The following is a 19538-nucleotide window of genomic DNA, read 5'->3' as shown; positions in this document are numbered from 1 at the left end:
CTCACACGTCTCCATCCTGTACATGTCTCTTATACTCACACGTCTCCGTCCTGTACACGTCTCTTATACTCGCACGTCTCTGCCCTGTATACGTCTCTTATACTCACACGTCTCCGTCCTGTACACGTCTCTTATACTCACACGTCTCCATCCTGTACACGTCTCTTATACTCACACGTCTTTGTCCTGTACACGTCTCTTATACCCACACATCTTCGTCCTGTACACGTCTCTTATACTCGCACGTCTCTGTCCTGTACACGTCTCTTATACTCGCATGTCTCTGCCCTGTACATGTCTCTTATACTCACACGTCTCCGTCCTGTACACGTCTCTTATAGTCACACGTCTTTTTCCTGTACACGTCTCTTATACCCATACAACTCCGTCCTGTACACGTCTCTTATACTCGCACGTCTCCATCCTGTACACGTCTGTTATACTCACACGTCTCCATCCTGTACACGTCTTTAATACTCACACGTCTCCATCCTGTACATGTCTCTTATACTCACACGTCTCCGTCCTGTACACGTCTCTTATACTCGCACGTCTCTGCCCTGTATACGTCTCTTATACTCACACGTCTCCGTCCTGTACACGTCTCTTATACTCACACGTCTCCATCCTGTACACGTCTCTTATACTCACACGTCTTTGTCCTGTACACGTCTCTTATACCCACACATCTTCGTCCTGTACACGTCTCTTATACTCGCACGTCTCTGTCCTGTACACGTCTCTTATACTCGCATGTCTCTGTCCTGTACACGTCTCTTATACTCACACGTCTCCATCCTGTACACGTCTCTTATACTCACACGTCTTTGTCCTGTACACGTCTCTTATACCCACACATCTCCATCCTGTACACGTCTCTTATACTCACACGTCTCTTATACTCACACATCTCCGTCCTGTACACGTCTCTTATACTCACACGTCTCTTATACCCACACATCTCCGTCCTGTACACGTCTCTTATACTCACCGTAGCTCCTCTATTATACAGGAAGGACTTGACAGCGCCACCACAAAGTCACTGAACTGATGACCAGACAGACGGTTATGAGACAGGACAAGTGTCTTCAGGGACTGGTTATTTCTTATTACAGATGCCAACTTGTTGCAGAAACTCTCAGGTAGATTATTTTCAGCCAAACTATAAAAATAAGATGAGATGTTGGTGACGCATCGACCGAATGTTTGTATAAAATCTGTAGATTGTGAATGTGGAGATAAATTATCCTCTGCTGTTAATAAAATCCATAAATGTCATCACTATGTCACACACGTGGATCGTGGACCCACTGTGCCACGATTCGGGCTTACCCAGGAGGGGCATGGCTTACCGATACCTATTATTCGCTGGAGCTTCTGATGGTGGAGCTAGGCTTGTGCTGCGGGTAGCCGCCAGGTACTATTCCTGGTTAGTCCTCGCTACAGCAGCAACTGACTCTAAGGTCAGGATCGCAGTCACGGACTCAGAGTCACAGGTAGGACTGGATTCGGATACTGGTTTTGTTTCAGACAGTGCAGATTCTGGAACACAAGACAGGATGCACACTGGTAATGGTTCAAGTACCCCCAGAGAGGCTTTAGATTCAGGTACTACCATAGCGTCTTCAGGCACGGGTACCACCGGAGTGGTTTCAGGTTCAGTCAACACGGGTCTTAGAACAGGATCTGGTTCAGTCACATGTTTCAGGGACAGGTTCTTGTTCAGACAACATGGGAAACCGGGCAATTGACTAGTTGTACAACACTAACTAACCAAACGAAAGGCGTTGCTAAGGCACCTCTCTACTGTGGAGCGTGCCTTATATACTTGATGTCTCCCAGCTATTGGCTGGGGAAATTTCCAAAGTGCCTGCTCTGCCTCCTTAAGAATTGGGGAGTGTGCGCACTAGGCATGATGCTGGGAGACCAACACAGTGTGTGCAGGACAGGAAGCCACAGCAGGGAACGAGGACACCGCTGTGCGGCCAGGGCGATGAGTATGTCAGTGTATCTGCTGGCGAAGGGAGAGGGACCACGCAGGGATGATGGCATTTTCATTACACACTCGATGCCGCCTCTTGTGTGCTGTGGATGTCAGGGCTGCCAGCAGAAATAAGATGTGTCCACTGACACCAAATCCATGTTCTAGAATTCCAGAATGCCTGAGCAATATCTTCATTTAATGGCATGTTGTAAATCAGTGACTATTGCAGCACATGTAATGTACAATAGACATAAAGCTGATATGTCACGGGTCATCAGCTAAATTTGTCCTGTTATTGTGAATATTGTTACTATTGAGTTTGGTCTAGGTGGACAACAGCTTCTTACTACTGACATCCCCGTAATAAAGTTTGTTGGAATAATGCTTATTATTGTATATATTGCATCAACTACTATTTAATACTGTTTAATAGTGCATGAGTTTCTGTCTCCAGAAAAAGTGTTATATTGACAATAATGCATTGTTAAAAAAAAAAAAAAAAAAACAAGAAGTTCCTGTTCACAATGTGTGTATCTGGAGCTCACATTTTTACTTTCACTTTACAACTGACAGACAAGATGCTAAGCTATAAGAATTAACAATCGTAAGCTAAGTATCTTCGTTCTATCCTAGTTTCGAGACAATTTAAAGGGACTCTGTCACCCCCTCCAGCCGTTAGAAACTAAAAGAGCCACCTTGTGCAGCAGTAATGCTGCATTCTGACAAGGTGGCTCTTTTAGTTATTCGTGCAGTCAAAGCAGAAATAAAGCGTTTTATAATTTCGCAAAAATACTTGTCTTTAGTCTTGGAGGCAGGTCTTAACCGCCTGCTGCACACGCCACACTGCCGTCACTCAAGGCTTCTTCGGAGCCGGACGCCGCCCCCTCTGCGCTGTTTTCAAATCAAATCCGGCGCATGCACTATTTTGTTCTGCCTGGGGCAGGCGCAGTGAGCACTGCCCGTCTGACCTCAGATGCAGTCTCGCAGACTGCGCCTGTGCGGCCACCCAGCTTGTGAATCCCAGCCCTGCAGTGTGTTATGCATTATGCACAGGTCATATGGAATCCACAGTGCCTCCATCTGCCTCATCATAGGGAATCTTCTGCCGGGGATTTAATCTGAATCATGTATTTCTGAGATTTAAATGGAAACCCTGATGTAAGCGCTCAGCGTATAGTGCAGGATAAATGTGAGCCGAGCCTTTTTGCGATCTTTGGGAGGCAGAATTAACAAATCAGCAGCAGGTGAAGAATTGATTTTATTTATTTTTTCACCGTTCCTTGTGCGGTATAAGCGATTACGCAAATTTATTATTCATGTCAGGCCAATTACAGCAATACCAGATTTATTTCAAGTTTTTATGTTTGGCTGCTTTCACACACTAAAATACTCTTTTTATTGCAAAAATTAGTTTTTGCCTCATCATACAGTATTTCGACAGCTATAATTTTTCCATATTTCAGCCGACAGAGTCATTTGACAGCTTCTTTATTGCTGGATGAGTTGACATTTTTATTGGTACCATTTTCGAGCACATGACATATTTTTTTCACTTTCTATTCTATTTTTGGGATGTTAATGAACAAACACCATCAATTCAGGAATCAATTTTTGATTTTGCTATTTATGCTGTTATGCGAATGGTAAAATTGATAAGGAAACTTTATTATTCGGGTCAGTATGATTACAGTGATACCCCATTTATATTGTTTTTTAATGGTTTGGCGCTTTTACAAAATAAAAACTATATTATAGAAAAATAATTATTTTTGCATCGTTTTATTCTAAGAGCTATAACTTATTAATTTTCCACTGATGGAGCTGTATGACGGCTTGTTTTTTGTGGGACAAGATTATGTTTTCAGAAGAACCATTTTTATTTACATTCGTCTTTTTTTATTGCATTTTTGGTGGTGTGATGATAAAGCATAGTTTTTTGTGCCTCGTTTTTTATTTATTTTTCACTTAAGGGGTTATCTAGTGGGACAGTTTTGTAGGTCGGGTCATTCCAGACTCGGCAATACCAAATATGTGTACTTTTATTGTTTTGGATAAATGTATTTATTGGATAAATATTTTTCTTTTTTTTTGCTCTTTATTTGGGGATTTTGTTTTTTATACTTTCAGAGCAGTGTCTGGTAGGCGTGTCAGCTCCTGCTCTTAGCATGTGCTCACGGGTCACCTTCCCTGCAGGACCCTGAAGGACCCCGTGGTCATCTTGCGGTCCTGGGTCACCATGGAGACCCATCGACACTCTCTCTACGATGCTTCTCGATGTCGCTGTCACTATTGACAGTGGCATCAGAAGGGTTAAACGTCCTCGATCAGTGCTAGCACCGATAATGGGTGTTGCTACAAGGTGTCAGCTCTCACATAGTGCTTACACCCGCACCTGATTGCGGTGGCCCTGAGCGTGAGCCATCGCGATCATGGCGCCATACCTATATGGTGATTTGTAGGTACGCAGCTCCTACGGTGCCGTGTATATACACAGTGCATGTCGGGAAGGCGTCCACATAAACTAAATTTCCAAGCATGACGAAATACTCAGAGACCACCCGATCATGCTCGGAGAAACTCGAGTAACGAGCATACTCGCTCATCACATCATAATAATAAATAATAATAATCACTAATCATAAGCTATAAGAAATACCAGTTGTAAGCTGTGTCATCCTTGTTCCTGAGTAAATATATATTGACTGTTGAAAGGCTGGACAGTACAGAAATGAATCTGCTGCCAACAAAGTTACCAAGACAGAGGCTGTATATCGTAAAGCAGGGGACACAAAAGTGATTAAAACTGCTTCTGTCTTTTCTCTGGTGCGTAAACATGATATTATATGGGCACAGAATGATCATATTAATTAGCACATAGAGAGTTCACTGATCTGTCTACACAGGTCAGTAAATGACTGCTGATTGGCTTGCATATAGCCGATGGGTCGTTAAATAGCCTGGATCAATCCATCTAAAGGGATCATGGCAGAGATTATTTATAATAAAACAAGTTTATCAGATGATTGTCAGACCCATAATTCTGCAAAAGATTAAATATAATTAGCATTTCACCTTAGATTATGCAGGTTGTGTAACGCTGGTAAAAGTCTGTCTAATCCTTCAGTGTCTAAAGTACATCCATATAGAATGAGTTCTTCTAGATTTTTGCAACTTTTCAGAATAAATGCCAACACCATGCAGTCTAGAGATGACATGTGAACACAACAAAGTTCCAATCTTCTGTGTGATTTTAATAATTCCTGCATTAGAATCTTATTCCGGGTTTCAAATAAATAGAAGAATATATTGAGAAGATGTCGCCTGTCCTGAATTTCCATCAATCTCTGCTCTTCTGAAAATAAGTCCTTCACCCAAGAGATGACATCTATGGAAGCCTGAACTGGTAGTCTGTCCAGATACGAAGTTAGTATTGACCTTGTGGAGCCGTCTGATAGACCACACAGGAACCGGAGGAATATTTCACCGCGTCCATCAGAATAGGATTTGGCGTCTTTTAGTGATTTCTGTAACTTCTCAGGAGAATAATCAACATAATGTACCAAGGCAGAAAAGAATTCCTGCACCGTGAGATGTAAGAAGGAATAGGACACTGGTTCGTCCGATTCCATCAGAAAACTTGATAAAAGTTTTGACTTAATGTCCACATGGAAAGAATCCAGATCTCGGTCTTCAAAAATAACCCTGTGATTCATCACCCCATGTTCTGCCATCCACCCGATGGAGCGCAGGAGCTGCTGAGCGTCACTTTTGTGCAGACTGTGATTGGCCAGGATGTTGGCGATAAATATGGCGAAGAGTTGTGTCACAGTTTTGGGTAATAATGACATCGGCTGATCACTACTTGTGGTCTGGAAGCTCCTGGATAACACTGTACAGATGATCCAGCAGTAGGACGGGAGGTAACAGAACGTGTACAACGTCTCATTCTGCTTCACATAACTAAAAGCCTTTTCTGCCAGTTCAGGGCTAGAGAAGAAATTTTCAAAGTACATCTGTCGTTCTTCTGTTAAAAATCCAATGATTTCTACTTTTCTCTCGAAAATATTACAATTAATTGATGCCAGTCTGGTTGGGCGACTGGTCATCAGAACAGAACAACCTTTCAGAAGAGACTTTCTCACCAAACTAACGACAATCTGACCACAAGGTTTGAGCTGTTTAGGATGAGAGCACAAGTGATTGGATGAGAAATCCATTGTATGAAGACTTTCATCTAGGCCATCAAATATAAACAGAAGTTTCTCTGGATCCTGTAAAATGGACACGAGCTGCGGTGCCAGATGTGGATACTGGTGGAGGATCATGGTCTCCAGACTCAGATTATCTAGTCTGTTCAGTTCCCGAAATTTGAAGAAAAAAACAAAGGAGAATCTTTGATAGAAATCACCCTTCACCCAGTCATAGACAATCCTCTGCATTAGGGTGGTCTTCCCTACACCTGGCACTCCACTCACCATTACCATTTGTGGCACGAGTCTGGATCGGTGACACCAGCGGAATAACTTGTTGGTAAAAATGCACTGGAGTTCATTTTTCTTTTTCTTTAAATATTCAACTTGTCTTTCGCCGGTTACTATAAGTTCATTCTCAGAGTGTTCCCTGAAGTGGTCGGCGGAGAGAATAATTAAGTTCACATAATGTGTATTGAATGGAAAACTTTCCTCTCTCTGGTTACATCCTAGAGGTTGGCACTCGACAAATTTCTTAGTTTTACTATATAAATGTTCCTTGTGATTGTTCTTGACATCTAAACAAAACAGGAAAATAAAGATCAAAGTAAGAAACATTAACAAAACCAAGTGAGCTGGAAAAAAATAAGGATAGTTTTATATGTGTGTGTATTATAATGCAAAAAAAGAACAAGTTCATAATCATTTAGAAACAACAATACTAATGTTTTAACTCAGGAAGAGTTCAGAAATCAATATTTTGTGGAATAACCATGATTTTTAATCACAGCTTTCATGAGTCTTGGCATGCTTTCCACCAGTCTTTCACACAGCTTTTGGGTGACCTTATGCCACTCCTGGTACTAAAATGTAAGGAGTTCTTATTTGTTTTATGGCTTGTGACTATCCATCTTCCTCTTGATTACATTCCAGAGGTTTTCAATGGGGTTCAGGTCTGGAGATTGGGCTGACCATGACAGGGATTTGATGTGGTGGTCCTTCATGCACACCTTGATTGACCTAGCTGTGTAGCATGGCGCATTGTCCTGCTGGAAAAACCAGTCCTCAGAGTTGGGGAACATTGCCTGAGCAGAAGGGATCAACTGTTTTTCCAGGATAACCTTGTACGCGGCTTGATTCATACATCCTTGGCAAAGATTAACCTGCCCAATTGCAGCCTTGCTGAAGCATCCCCAGATCATCACCGATCCTCCACCAAATTTCAGAGTGGGTGCAAGACACTGTGGCTTGCACACCTCTCCAGGTCTCCGTCTAACCATTAGATGACCAGGTGTTGGGCAAAGCTGAAAATTAGACTCATCAGAGAAGATTACCATACTCCAGTCCTCTATGGTCCAATCCTTATGCTTTTTTATCCTTTGCTTTTTTCTAGCTTTACATGACTTGAGTCCTGCCTCTAGGAGCCTGTTACGAACTGTTCTTGGCATGCACTTCACCCCAGCTGCCATTATCCATTCCTTTTGTAGGTCACTTGATGTCATCCTGCGGTTGCTGAGTGACATTTGAATAAGATGACTGTCATCCCGGTGAGTGGAAAGTTGTTTTCGCCCTCTGCCGATCTGTTGCTTTGTTGTCACCAATGTCTGCTGCTTGACCTTGTTGTAATGGACTGCCATCTTTCAAATTTTAAGGATGGAGGCAACATGACGCTCACTGTGTCCCTCTGCTAGTGCGGTCCGGTCCGATGGGTTTCGCAGTTCGGGTCCAGCGCCTGTTCTTTGCTGCCTGTCGCGGCTCCTGCGCAAGCGTACTTTATCTGCCCTGTTGAGGGCAGAGCAAAGTACTGCAGTGCACAGGTGCCTGGCCTCTCTGACCTTTCCCGGCGCCTGTGCACTGCAGTACTTTGCTCTGTCCTCAACAGGGCAGATAAAGTACGCCTGCGCAAGAGCCGCGACAGGAAGCAAAGAAGAGGACGTCATCCCATGAAGATGGGAGGCACTGGACCCGGACCACGATGCCCATCGGACCGGACCGCACCGGGACCGCCCCTGGGTGAGTATAATCTAACTTGTTTTTCTTATCTTTCAGTTTACATCCGGGGCTTATCTACAGCATTACAGAATGCTGTAGATAAGCCCCTGATGGCGGTGGCCGAACCTTATAGGCCAAATTGGGGTGACAGATTCCCTTTAAAGAGAAAGTAAGAGACCATGTCGAGCGAGAAAAGGTCCTGAGACAAGCCGCTGAGTACAAAGTGGAGGAGCTGGAAAAGGCAGTCTCTGAGCTCAGAGGTCACCTGTCAACGTGTCAAACCGTGAACAAGGCCGTATTGGAAAATATGGAGGTGATCAGAGAAGCATTAAGAGGACTTTTACAGGAGAAGGAGATGGTGGTCGCAGATTTATAACCGCAGTGCCAGAGTAGTAAAGAGGCGGATCTGCAGATGCCCATCTTGGCGTGGAGTCTGGAAGGGTGTGAAGCTCAGGGAGAGCTTGTGCTAAAAGCTGAACAAGCAGATGACTTGATGGAAATATCCAATGCAAAGCAGGAGCCTTCCATTCATGAAGATGATGAGATTTTACTCTTCCTGTACCTGGTAGAGGTATCCGAGAACGTGCGAGAAGCGTGTGCCAGTGAGGCTGTGCATGAGGTATTTAGAAAGGCGGTGAAGGCATGTAGTGTAAACTGGGTGCCAGAGACTCAGCAGTTGGTTATACTGTCGACTAGGAAAGACACACTGAAGTAGATGGCTATCCTGAGTGACATGCACCTACACTGTCTCCGAACGAAACAGATAATCCTGTTGAGGAATAAGGAAGCTGCTCCACGTCTGGAGCATGCAAGGAAAGCTCAAAGTCGGCTGGGGTTTGTGGAAGACATCGTTTAAGTGCCCAGAAATTTGGTGAGGAAAGTCATTGGGAGACTTGGACAGGTGATGCAAGAAATTGTGAATAAGTCCGGTGCGGGGAGTGTGAGGATCCCAGCTGACACCGAAGCCCAGGTAGCTGGTGAATATAGGATGGTTTCATTCTTCATTGTCGGGCCAATGGAGAGCCTTAAAAATATTCAAATACTCCTGGAATATCGCATGGCGTAATTAAGAGAGGTAGAGCAGCTAAGGCTTGACAGGCTGCAGATCAATAAACAGCTGCAGGAAAAGCAAAGAAGATGGCAGCCACTGTCAATCCGAGTTATGGAGAGACAAAGGGATTCTCTAAAGGGTGGAAGTGTTCAACCAGAGGCTAAAATGGAAACTATAGACAAATTGAATGACTGCTCTCTGGCTAATAAAGACAATAGGAGAAATGGCCAACAGAGAGACAATCGAAGATGGCTAGATGGAGGAGGTAGAAGTATTGACTCCTCTGTTAGCTCAGTGCTGAGTGACCTAGGCGGAAGACCCCATAGCAGACGTGGTGACAAAGGGTCAGTCCAGACAGAAGATATGGTGCCCGGGAATCATCACACCGTACTTACTGCAAGTGATGGGGGTGGTCTGTCAAAGGGGAGGAGGTGACATAGTCGACTGACAGAAGGTTTCAAAAGGGTCCAGTGACAGGGCCCAATTGTGACAGATGGTGTGACTTTCAGAGGCGACCGAGAAGGGTTTCTGGTCGGTTATTAGAAGGAGCCAAGCCCAGCGGCTTTAGGCAGGGGGCGACGTATGTGGTATAGTAACTGGTCATGTGGTTAATGGGTGGTATGTATCGCAGAGGTGGATGGCTCTGTGATGGAAGTCTGAGCTTGTTTTCTCAGCAGATCTACTGCTGAGGGTTTGCTATACATTGGGAAGGCTTCCAGGTGACTTGGAGAGATGGGTGGGTCCAGTCACCTACTTACCCCACCCAAGGGGGTGTGTCTGGACTCCCAAGATGGTGCCTGTGTGTTTGTGAATGGGTGGCAGTGCTGGCTAGTGTGAGCCAGAGTGAGGAGGCCTGTGATATATCTCCGGAGAGGATGCCTCTAAGGATATAAGAGGTATCGGGAACCTGTGCGGTCGTCATGGACACTTAACAGACACTAAACCGTATTAGGGACACCAGGGCTCAGCAAGGACCGTGGGTACTGTAGAGCTGAACGGTTGCTGGACGGTGCACAGGGTGCTGCATTTTGCCAGGTACCTGAGAGGTTTATGCTGTGCAAATAAACCAAATTGACTTTTTAACCCTGAGTGTCTCAACGACCAGCGAAGTGAGTACTCCCCGTCCACAGATAGTGGAGACACGTTACAATATATAGATTGTATATATATATATATACAGTACAGACCAAAAGTTTGGACACAACCTCTCATTCAAAGATTTTTCTGTATTTTCATGACTAAGAAAATTGTACATTCACACTGAAGGCATCAAAACTATGAAATAACACATGTGGCATTATATACTTAACAAAAAAGTGTGAAACAACTGAAATTATGTCTTATATTCTAGGTTCTTCAAAGTAGCCACCTTTTGCTTTGATTACTGCTTTGCACACTCTTGGCATTCTCTTGATGAGCTTAAAGAGGTAGTCACCTGAAATGGTCTTCCAAAAGTCTTGAAGGAGTTCTCAGAGATGCTTAGCACTTGTTGGCCCTTTTGCCTTCACTCTGCAGCCCAGCTCACCCCAAACCATCTCGATTGGGTTCAGGTCTGGTGACTGCACCCCATCACTCTCCTTCTTGGTCAAATAGCCCTTACACAGCCTGGAGATGTGTTTGGGGTCATTGTCCTGTTGAAAAATAAATGATGGTCCAACTAAACGCAAACCAGATGGAACAGCATGCCACTGCAAGATGCTGTGGTAGCCATGCTGGTTCAGCATGCCTTCAGTTTTGAATAAATCCCCAACAGTGTCACCAGCAAAGCACCCCCACATCTTCACACCTCCTCCTCCATGCTTTATGGTGGGAACCAGGCATGTAGAGTTCATCCGTTCACCTTTTCTGCGTCGCACAAAGACAAAGTCGTTGGAACTAAAGATCTCAAATTTGGACTCATCTGACCAAAGCACAGATTTCCACTGGTCTAATGCCCATTCCTTGTGTTCTTTAGCCCAAACAAGTCTCTTCTGCTTATTGCCTGTCCTTAGCAGTGGTTTCCTAGCAGCTATTTTAACATGAAGACCTGCTGCACAAAGTCTCCTCTTAACAGTTGTTGTAGAGCTGTGTCTGCTGCTAGAACTCTGTGTGGCATTGACCTGTTCCCTAATCTGAGCTGCTGTTAACCTGCGATTTCTGAGGCTGGTGACTCGGATAAACTTATTGTCAGAAGCAGAGGTGACTATTAGTCTTCTTTTCCTGGGGCAGTCCTGATGTGAGCCAGTTTCTTTGTAGTGCTTGATGGTTTTTGCCAATGCACTTGGGGAAACTTTCAAAGTTTTCCCAATTTTTCGGACTGACTGACCTACATTTCTTAAAGTAATGATGGCTACTCGTATTTCTTTACTTAGCTGCTTTTTCCTTGCCATAATACAAATTCTAACAATCTATTCAGTAGGATTATCAGCTGTGTGTCCACAAGACTTCTGCACAACACAACTGATGGTCCCAACCCCAGTTCTAAGGCAAGAAATCCCACTTAATAAACCTGACAGGGCACACCATTTCCGGTGACTACCTCTTGAAGCTCATCAAGAGCATGCCAAGAGTGTGCAAAGCAGTAATCAAAGCAAAAGATGGCTACTTTGAAGAATCTAGAATATAAGACATATTTTCAGTTGTTTCACACTTTTTGTTAAGTATATAATTCCACATGTGTTAATTCATAGTTTTGATGCCTTCTGTGTGAATGTACAAATCTTTGAATGAGAAGGTGTTTCCAAACTTTTGGTCTGTACTGTATATATATATACAGCTCTGGCAAAAATTAAGAGACCACTGCACAGTTTTATAAAAATCAGCTTCCCTACATGTCTGACAGCCATTTCATTCCAGTGTCATTTGAATTCCAACCAGAGTACACCTCATTCTACTTAATGTACTTCTGATTAGGTGATCACCTGAACCAAATCTTAGTTAACGACGGAAATTATAAAAAACACTGCTGCGGTGTTCACAATCCTCTTGCAATAGGACAAGCTCGATGGCAAAACAAGTGCTAGTAATATCCCAAAAGTAATAGGAATGAAAAAATAACTGAACCATGCCAAAGGAGATGTAAAAATAAGTCTCAAGTGAGGAAAAGAAGGGCTCAATTCTGGCTTTACTAGCAGAGGGACACAGTAAGCATCATGTTGCCTCCATCCTTAAAATTTCTAAGACGGCAGTCCATTACAACAAGGTCAAACAGCAGATATTGGGGACAACAAAGCTACAGACCGGCAGAAGGCGAAAACGACTCTCCACTGACTGGGATGACATCATCTTATTCGCATGTCACTCAGCAACCGCAGGATGACATCAAGTGACCTACAAAAGGAATGGCAGCTGGGGTGAAGTGCATGGCAAGAACAGTTCATAACAGGCTCCTAGAGGCAGGACTCAAGTCATGTAAGGACTCAAGTCATGTATGGGCAGCACGGTGGCGCAGTGGTTAGCACTACAGCCTTGCAGCGCTGGAGTCCTGGGTTCAAACCCCACCAAGGACAACATCTGCAAAGAGTTTGTATGTTCTCTCCGTGTTTGCGTGGGTTTCCTCCAGGTACTCCGGTTTCCTCCCACATTCCAAAGACATACAGATAGGGAATTTAGATTGTGAGCCCGTCGGGGACAGCGATGATAATGTGTGCAAACTGTAAAGCGCTGCGGAATATGTTAACGCTATATAAAAAAAATAAACAAAGAATAAAGAATGTAAAGCTAGAAAAAAGTCTTTCATCAATGAGAAGCAAAGGATAGCCAGGCTGAAGTTTGCCAACGACCATAAGGATTGGACCATAGAGGACTGGAGTAGGATAATCTCTGATTACTCTAATTTTCAGCTTTGCCCAACACCTGGTCATCTAATGGTTAGAGGCATACAAGCCACAGTGTCTTGCTCCCACTGTAAAATTTGGTGGAGGATCATGGTGATGATCTGGGGATGCTTCAGCAAGGCTGTAATTGGGCAGGTTAATCTTTGTGAAGGACGTATAAATCAAGTCGCATACAAGGTTATCCTGGAAAAACAGTTGATTCCTTCTGCTCAGGCAATATTCCCCAACTCTGAGGACTGTTTTTTTTTCAGCAGGACAATGTGCCATGCCACACAGCTAGGTCAATCAAGGTGTGGATGAAAGACCTCAATATCAAATCCCTGTCATACCCAGCCCAATCTCCAGACCTGAACCCCTTTTAAAACCTCTGGAATGTAATCAAGAGGAAGATGGATATTCACAAGCCATCAAACAAATAAGAACTGCTTAAATTTTTGTACCAGTAGTGGTATAAGGTCACCGAAAAGCAGTGTGAAAGACTGATAGAAAGCATACCAAGACGCATGAAAGCTGTGATTAAAAACTATGGTTATTCTACAAAATATCGATTTCTGAACTCTTCCTGAGTTAAATCATTAGTATTGTTGTTTCTAAATGATTATGAATTTGTTTTTTTGGCATTATTTGAGGTCAGCAAGAATGCATTTTTTTAGTTATTTTGACCATTTCTCATTTTCAGAAAATAAATGTCTCCAAAGTTACAAACAATACATTTTGTATTTATTTGCGGAAAATGAGATACATATACAGTTATATGAAAAAGTTTGGACACCCCTATTAATCTTAAGCTTAATGTTTTATAAAAATTGTTTTTTTTGCAACAGCTATTTCAGTTTCATATATCTAATAACTGTTGGACACAGTAATGTTTCTGCCTTGAAATTAGGTTTATTGTATTAACAGAAAATGTGCAATCTGCATTTAAACAAAATTTGACAGGTGCATAAGTATGGGCACCCTTATCATTTTCTTGTTTTAAATACTCTTACCTACTTTTTACTGACTTACTAAATCACTTTTTTTGGTTTTCTAACCTGATTGAGCTTTGAACTTCATAGTGAGGTGTATGCAATCATGAGAAAAGCTACTTAAAGTGGCCACTTGCAAGTTGTTCTCCTGTTTGAATCTCCTCTGAAGATTGGCATCATGGGCTCCTCAAAACAACTGTCTAGTGATCTGAAAACAAAGATTATTCAACATAGTTGTTCAGGGGAAGGATACAAAAAGCTGTCTCAGAGATTTAACCTGTCATTTTCCACTGTGAGGAACATAGTAAGGAAATGGAAGAACACAGGTACAGTTCTTGTTAAGGCCAGAAGTGGCAGGCCAAGAAAAACATCAGAAAGGCAGAGAAGAAGAATGGTGAGATCAGTCAAGGACAATCCTCAGACCACCTCCAGAGAGCTGCAGCATCAACTTGCTGCAGATGGTGTCACTGTGCATCGGTCAACTATACAACGCACTTTGCACAAGGAGAAGCTGTATGGGAGAGTGATGCGAAAGAAGCCGTTTCTGCAAGCACGCCACAAACAGAGTCGGCTGACGTATGCAAAAGCACATTTGGAGAAGCCAATTTCTTTTTGGAAGAAGGTCTTGTGGACTGATGAAACCAAGATTGAGTTGTTTGGTCATACAAAAAGGCGTTTTGCATGGCGGCCAAAAAACACAGCATTCCAAGAAAAACACTTGCCACCCACAGTAAAATTTGGTGGAGATTCCATCATTCTTTGGGGCTGTGTGGCCAATGCCGGCACCGGGAATCTTGTTAAAGTTGAGGGACGCATGGATTCCTCTCAGTATCAGCAGATTCTTGACAATAATGTTCATGAATCAGTGACATAGTTGAAGTTATGCAGGGGATGGATCTTTCAGCAAGACAATGATCCAAATCTACTCAGGCATTCATGCAGAGGAACAATTACACTGTTCTGGAATGGCCATCCCAGTCCCCAAACCTGAATATCATTGAACATCTGTGGGATCATGTGAAGAGGGCTGTCCATGCTCGGCGACCATCAAACTTAACTGAACTGGAATTGTTTTGTAAAGAGGAATGGTCAAAAATACCTTCATCCAGGATCCAGGAACTCATTAAAGCTACAGGAAGTGACTAGAGGCTGTTATTTTTGCAAAAGGAGGATCTACTAAATATTAATGTCACTTTTCTGGTGGGGTGCCCATACTTATGCACCTGTCAAATTTTGTTTGTATGCAGATTGCACATTTTCTATTAGTACAATAAACCTAATTTCAAGGCAGAAACATTACTGTGTCCAACAGTTATTAGATATACGAAACTGAAATAGCTGTTGCAAAAAAAACAAAACAATTTTTATAAAACATTAAGCTTATGATTAATAGGGGTGCCGAAACCTTTTCATATAACTGTACATATAAAATCGGTGTTGCTTCGTACCTGAACAGGATGATTTCACAGAAGTGTGATTGACTTGGAGTTACATTGTGTTATGTAAGTGTTCCCTTTATTTTTCTGAGCAGTGTATACTGTATGTTGCATGCATACCATTTAGTATATGAAGGCAATACAAAGGAAACATGAGTTCTTTTTTGAATTTTGGGGAAATCTTACTCAGGGCAACCATTAATTATAATTCCTCACAGTAGGGGGGACGTAACGTTATGCAAGCACACAGCTATGACACAGTTCTGAGCTGGAATTGATCACAGAGATTTTATTCAAGCTTCTTCTCATTACACAGAATCACTTCTCTTCATGCAATGCTTCATCACCATATATGAAAGTCTCTTTATAGATAACTAGCTGAAGAGCCCGGCGTTGCCTGGGCATAGTAAATATCTGTGGTTAGTTATAGCACCTCACGTCTCTTATTTTCCCATCATGCCTCTCATTTTCTCCCTAACACCTCTCATTTTCTCCCTTATACCTCTCATTTTCCCCCTCACTCTTATTTTCCCCCTCACTCCTATCATTCCCCCCTAACACTTGTCATTTCGACCTCACATCTGTCATTTTCCGATCACTCCACTATTTTCCCTCACTCCTCTCATTTTGCACTCACACCTTTTCATTTTCACCTCACACCCCTCATTTTCACCTCAGTATATACATGTTTGTCATCTCCCTTATATAAAGTATACACCTGTATGTCTTCTCTTGTATATAGTATATACCTGTATGTCATCTCCCCTGTAAATAGTATATACCTGCTGTATGTCATCTCCTCCGGCATATTGTATATACCCATGTGTCATCTCCTCCTGTATATAGTTTATACCTGTATGTCATCTCTTCTGTATATACTATATACCTGTATGTCATCTCCTCCTATATATAGTATATACCTGTATGTCATCTCCTGTATATAGTATATACCTGTATGTCATCTCCCCTGTATATAGTATATATCTGCTGTATGTCATCTCCTCCTCTATATACCTATGTGTCATATCCTCTTTTATATAGTATATACTTGTATGTCATCTCCTCCTGTATATAGAATATACGTGTGTCATATCATCCTGTATATAGTATGTACCTGTAAGTCATCTCCTCCTGTATATAGTATATACCTGTGTATCATCTGCTCCTGTATATAGTATATACCTGTGTCATCTCCTCCTGTATATAGTATATACCTGTATGTCATCTCCTCCTGTATATAGTATATACCTGTGTGTCATCTCGACTGTATATAATATATACCTGTGTGTCATCGCCCCTGTATATAGTATGTACCAGGTTGTCATCTCCTCCTGTATATAGTATATACATGTGTGTCATCTGCTCCTGTATATAGTATATACCTGTGTGTCATCTTCTCCTGTATATAGTATATACCTGTGTGTCATCTCCTCCTGTATATAGTATATACCAGTGTGTCATCTCCTCCTGTATATAGTATATACCTGTGTGTCATCTCTCTTGTATATAGTATATACCTGTGTGTCATCTCCTCCTGTATATAGTATATATCTGTGTGTCATCTCCTCCTGTATTAGACCGCGTTCATGGGCGGACATACCGCCTGTTCAACCTGTGCGGCTGCACAGGGGCCCGGAGGCTCCAGGGGGCCCCTGCAGGCAGGGCCGGCGTTAGGGGCAGGCAGCTGCCTAGGTCCTCGCTCCCCCAGGGGCCCCCAGCTAGCGGCACATCACGCAGCTGCTATGGGGCCCCTGTGAGGCAGGGGGGCTTGCCTGCCGCCAGCGCCGACTCCCCCGCCACGTTGAACTATACCGGCGTCTGCCGGTAGAGTTCAAAGCAATGAATGATGGAGGAGAGAACGTCACCTGATGCTCCCTCTCCCATCATTCCCCGCTCTGCCTGCTCTGACAGACACTGCCGCGCACTCACTGTGTGCCGACAGGAGCAGGAAGTGGAAGCAGCGCGGGCACGAGGTGAGGTGAGGAATGTGTTGTTTGTTTTTTTTACTCTATAACAGTGAGTACTGGACTGTGGGGCCATTCTGGGGGGGTGGGGGAGCTGCGCTGTATACCATGAGGCTGGGTACTGTATACCATGAGGCTGGGTGCTGTATACCATGAGGCTGGGTGCTGTAGTATACCATGAGGCTGGGTGCGCTGTATACCATGAGGCTGGGTACGCTGTATACCATGAGGCTGGGTGCGCTGTATACCATGAGGCTGTGTGCGCTGTATACCATGAGGCTGGGTGCTGTACACCATGAGGCTGGGTGCTGTATACCATGAGGCTGGGTGCTGTATACCATGAGGCTGGGTGCTGTATACCAAGAGGCTGGGTGCTGTATACCAGGAGGCTGGGTGCTATATACCATGAGGCTGCGCTGTATATTGAGGCTACGCTGTATACTATGAGGCTGCGCTGTATACTATGAGGCTGCGCTGTATACTATGAGGCTGCGCTGTATACTACGCGGGCAGTGCTGTATACTATGAGGCTGCGCCGTTCTGTCCCCATCATTCTTTCTCAGACGGTGGAAAGAGGCCGGGAAACAAGCGTTGAACGACTTCAGTATTGTCGATCACACTCGTTTAGTGGCCTGAACTCAGCGCTTGTAAATACAACCGAAATGCTTCTGTGTGATGTGCGATATGTTAGGATTTGATGCCCCATTTTAAACTTTGCCTAGGGCCCCACTTTGCCTAAAACAGGCCCTGCCTGCAGGGTGGCTAATAATGAGGGCAAACTGGTCAGTTTATCCGGCTTCGGGGGCCCCTGGCCAGATTGCCATCATGGGATTGCAGCTCCACTGCCTGCAAGAGAAAAAGGCAGTGGAGCGGAGCTGCAGGGAATGGATCCATCCTGCTTCCTGCCACACAGCAGCGGCTAAATGACATCATCATTCAGCGCCGTGGCTGTGTGAGACAGGAAGCTGCCAGCGATGGTGCGGCTTCAGGATACCGTGCGAGCAGAGGTGAGGTGTGTGTGTGTGCAGAGAGATGAATGGTGCTGTGTGTGTGTGTGTAGGTGGAGGAGAGGGCAATGATGGTGACGGGGCAGAAGGCAATGATTGGGTTGATGGAGAGGGCAATGATAGGGGTGGTGGGGCAGGAGGAAATGATGGTGGCAGTGGAAAAGACAATGATGGGGGTGGTGGGGAGGAGGCAATGATGGAGGTGGTGGAATGGGCAATGATATGGGGTGGTGGGGGAGAAGGCAATAATGTAGGTTGTGAAGAGAGAAATCATGGGGGTGGGGGAGAGGGCAATAATGGGATGCGGGGATTTTATAATGGGTTTAAGAACAGGGGGAGGTGGAGGAAGACATTATTATCGATTATTATGTATAACACAGTCCCTTAGTATAAAGTGTACTCACTTATGTATAGCACAGTCCCTTAGCTTTGTCACCTTAAAAGGAGGGGGGCCCAGGCACATTTCCTGCACAGGGGCCCCAAGCTGTCTGTGTCTGCCCCTGACCGCGTTCACACGTTATTTGGTCAGTATTTTTACCTCAGTATTTGTAAGCTAAATTGGCAGCCTGATAAATCCCCAGCCAACAGGAAGCCCTCCCCCCTGGCAGTATATATTAGCTCACACATACACATAATAGACAGGTCATATGACTGACCGCTGCCGTATTTCCTATATGGTACATTTGTTGCTCTTGTAGTTTGTCTGCTTATTAATCAGATTTTTATTTTTGAAGGATAATACCAGACTTGTGTGTGTTTTAGGGTGAGTTTCATGTGTCAAATTGTGTGTGTTGAGTTGCATGTGGCGACATGCATGTAGCGACTTTTGTGAGATGAGTTTTGTGTGGCGACATGCGTGTAGCAACTTTTTGCGTGTCGAGTTGCATGTGACAGGTTAGTGTAGCAAGTTGTATGCAGCAAGATTTGCGCATGGTGAGTTTTGCGCGTGGCCAGTTTTATGTGTGGTGCGTTTTGAATATGTGCAAGTTTTGTGTGAGGCAACTTTTGCATGTGTTGCAACTTTTGTGCATGTGGCAATTTTTCCGCGGGTGCAATTTTTCCACCTGTGGCGAGTTTTCCATGAGGTGAGTTTTGCACGTGTGGCGAGTTTTGCGTGAGCCTAGTTTTGCA

General features: G+C 43.9%; 1 protein-coding gene across 5 annotated transcripts in view; it reads right to left on the bottom strand.

Moving 5' to 3' along the window:
• LOC138640768 (NACHT, LRR and PYD domains-containing protein 3-like) overlaps window positions 1–19538 on the bottom strand; it is a 74803-nt gene that overhangs the window by 21565 nt on the left and 33700 nt on the right. For 4 of the 5 annotated variants that reach the window (XM_069728859.1, XM_069728862.1, XM_069728860.1 and 1 more), the window contains 2 exons: window positions 5057–6752; window positions 992–1162 (listed from right to left, as the gene is read on the bottom strand). In XM_069728859.1, the coding sequence (XP_069584960.1) occupies window positions 992–1162; window positions 5057–6752 (1867 nt within the window). The remainder of the gene's footprint in view (window positions 1–991; window positions 1163–5056; window positions 6753–19538) is intronic. The other variant, XM_069728861.1, reaches the window with a different exon arrangement.

The sequence above is a fragment of the Ranitomeya imitator genome, chromosome 1 (genome assembly GCF_032444005.1).
Source record: "Ranitomeya imitator isolate aRanImi1 chromosome 1, aRanImi1.pri, whole genome shotgun sequence".
NCBI classification, from domain to species: domain Eukaryota; kingdom Metazoa; phylum Chordata; class Amphibia; order Anura; family Dendrobatidae; genus Ranitomeya; species Ranitomeya imitator.
Note: the sequence above shows the minus strand (reverse complement) of the source record. Positions and strands in the feature narration are given on the sequence as shown.